The 2,609-nt window shown below is 39.2% G+C and overlaps 1 protein-coding gene across 1 annotated transcript; it reads right to left on the bottom strand.

Annotated features, from left to right (window-relative positions):
* Window positions 1-1,344: 1,344 nt before the first annotated feature.
* Window positions 1,345-2,391, bottom strand: LOC102904098 (olfactory receptor 10A5-like). Its single transcript, XM_006995993.2, has one exon. It carries the CDS (start codon window positions 2,389-2,391, stop codon window positions 1,453-1,455), a length of 939 nt encoding a protein of 312 aa, XP_006996055.1. The 3' UTR covers window positions 1,345-1,452.
* Window positions 2,392-2,609: the final 218 nt, after the last annotated feature.

The raw sequence follows: 2,609 nt of genomic DNA, 5'->3' as shown, positions 1-2,609 counted from the left end.
TATATACATACATACATACATATGCACACATAAATGTGTGTATATAACAATACTAATCAAAGAGAAATATGCTATCAACTTGAGAATGGGGGTGGAATATGGCAAGAGTTCAAGGGAAGGTAGCTGGGGGTAGGTTGAAAGGAAGAAAGTGATGGGGAAACATGATGTAATTCTATGTCAATTAAAAACATATTTTTAAAATTTTATTTTAAAAACATGAGGACAATGGTATTCCAGTCTTTGAGGGATTTGATTAATTGTCTGAGTGAGTGAACTAGTCAATAGTTGCTCTAGCATTTTAGAGATGGTTTTCATCACTAGAAAGACAGCTGAACTAAAGAAACATGACAAAATGAGATATGTCCAGTGTAATATTAATGAAATTCAAGATGAGATACAGTGAAGGGCCTTGCTAGGCAGAAGCTAAGGGAAGATAATAGGAAGTCTTGGATGATGAAGAACAATGGAAATAGCACTATGACTGTGTATATATATAGGAAGTGGGGAGAGATTTTTGAAGGCATTTGCTTGTGGATACATACAGACACTGGTAGGTAATATAACTAAGAAACCTTAATACTAGCAGATAATTCTATCAACTTCTCTCATAAACACAGAAAAAGAAAGTGAGGAAGGAAGGAGTTTTTATAGAATGAAGCTGTTGTTGCAAACTGGATATTTTTAGTGACTGACATACATAATTGCACATAATAACAGATTTAATGACATTTACATCTATATATATGTATATATATATATATATATATATATATATATATATATAATGTAATTTGATCAAGTTTACCCCATACTCTCTCACCCTTGCTCCCTTTGAGCCCTGCTTTCTTCCTAGCACTTTCTTCTATTTTTATGTCATTTAAAAACTAGGTTCCATATGTGAGAAAAATGTGATATCTTTCTGAGTCTTGTTTATTTTACTTACATGATTATCTCCAGCCAACTCCATCCATTTCCTTATGAACAACGTAAGTTCAGCTTTCTTTAAGCTTTGGAGTGTGTGTGTGTGTGTGTGTGTGTGTGTGTGTGTGTGTGTGTCTGTGTATGTATGTTATACATAAATATATGTACATATATGTGTATGTATATGAATGAATGTTATATTTTCTTTATCAGTTGATAGGCACTTAGGTTGATTTTGTATCTTGGTTCTTGTGAATGATCAAGTTTCTAGTTTCCTCTTAAAATGAACCAATATATGGTAGAGTAGCCTGGTGGATTTACATCCATCTTGATAAATTTACTCTTTCTGTTCAGGGGTTCACCTGAAATATTAGATTGTAAAAACTGGAGGGAGAGTCCCTCCCTTGCTCGTGATTTCCTGGAAGAAGGGAACAGCAGTTGCTTGAAATGCCAAGTTGTCAGTCAAGTATCTGACCCCCGTTAGAGAAGTTCAAGCTGCTGGGGAAAGGACTCTGGGCATGGAGAAGGCCATTAGGTCTTCACGGCATGCTTCCACTCACTCAGAAGTCTCTGCACTGCCCTTTTAACATCCTTGTTTCTCAGGCTGTACACAATAGGATTGACCATGGGGGTGACCACAGTGTAGAGCAGTGAGAAGATTTTGTTTAGGGCAGTGGCCTGAGTCGCTGTAGGGATAGCATACACTGTTCCCAGAGTTCCATAGTACAGAGTGACCACAATGAGGTGGGAGGAGCATGTGGAAAAGGCTCGTTGTTTTCCTGCAGCTGATGGTATCCTGAGGACAGCAACTACAATGTTTATATAAGAGGCTACAGTAAGCAGGAAGGGCACCATGGTGACAAAGGAAGCCATGAGGAAAGTAGCTTTTTCTACTTCCTCAGGATCAGAACAAGCTAGCTTCAACACAGGGGCAAGGTCACAAAAGAAATGGTCAATCTCATTGGATGCACAGAACTGCAGCTGGAAAGTCATAGTGACAGTGACAACAGGGGTTATAAATCCACCCACCCAAGATCCACCTGCAAGCAAGATACATGTGTGGAGGTTCATGAGAGATGGGTACCGAAGTGGGCTGCAAATAGCAAGGTATCGGTCATAAGACATGGCTGCCAGGAGAAAGCACTCAGCTACTGCCATGGAGCCAAAGAAATAAAACTGAGCCACACATCCTGCAAAAGAAATTGCTTCTGGACCAGAGAGAAGGGTCTTCAGCATCTTAGGAGCAATAGAGGTTGTATACCAGATCTCAAGGAAGGAGAAATTGGATAGGAAGAAGTACATGGGAGTTTGGAGGCTTCGGTCACTGGAAGTTACTGTAAGGATGAGAATATTCCCCAGTAAGGTCATTATATAGATTCCAAGAAATGTTCCAAAAAGGAAAAACTGTGACCCGTGGAGGCTTCCAAATCCCAGAAGGAGAAATTCTTTGATTATGGTCAGATTACCCATCTCTATCCAATTCAGGCTTAAGATCTGAGGAGAGGAAGTATAAACAACTGGTAAAGGAGCAAACACTACTGGAAGGGAGCAAGATCACCAGAGAAACTGTCTAGCACATAAACTCAAGTGTTGTTTCTTCTTCCCCTAGAAGATACTTCGTACATGTTCTACTAAGTGGACTTACCTAGTAGCTGCCACATTTCTCCTTTTCTCCTTGCTTTGATGAA

The sequence above is a fragment of the Peromyscus maniculatus genome, chromosome X (assembly GCF_049852395.1).
Source record: "Peromyscus maniculatus bairdii isolate BWxNUB_F1_BW_parent chromosome X, HU_Pman_BW_mat_3.1, whole genome shotgun sequence".
Taxonomy (NCBI): domain Eukaryota; kingdom Metazoa; phylum Chordata; class Mammalia; order Rodentia; family Cricetidae; genus Peromyscus; species Peromyscus maniculatus.
The sequence above is the reverse complement of the archived record's forward strand: the minus strand, read 5'-3'. Positions and strand labels throughout refer to the sequence as shown.

What these genes read in the sequence shown, in the direction of transcription:
- LOC102904098 (XM_006995993.2), bottom strand. Translation starts at nt 2,391, where the DNA reads ATGGGTAATCTGACCATAATCAAAGAATTTCTCCTTCTGGGATTTGGA.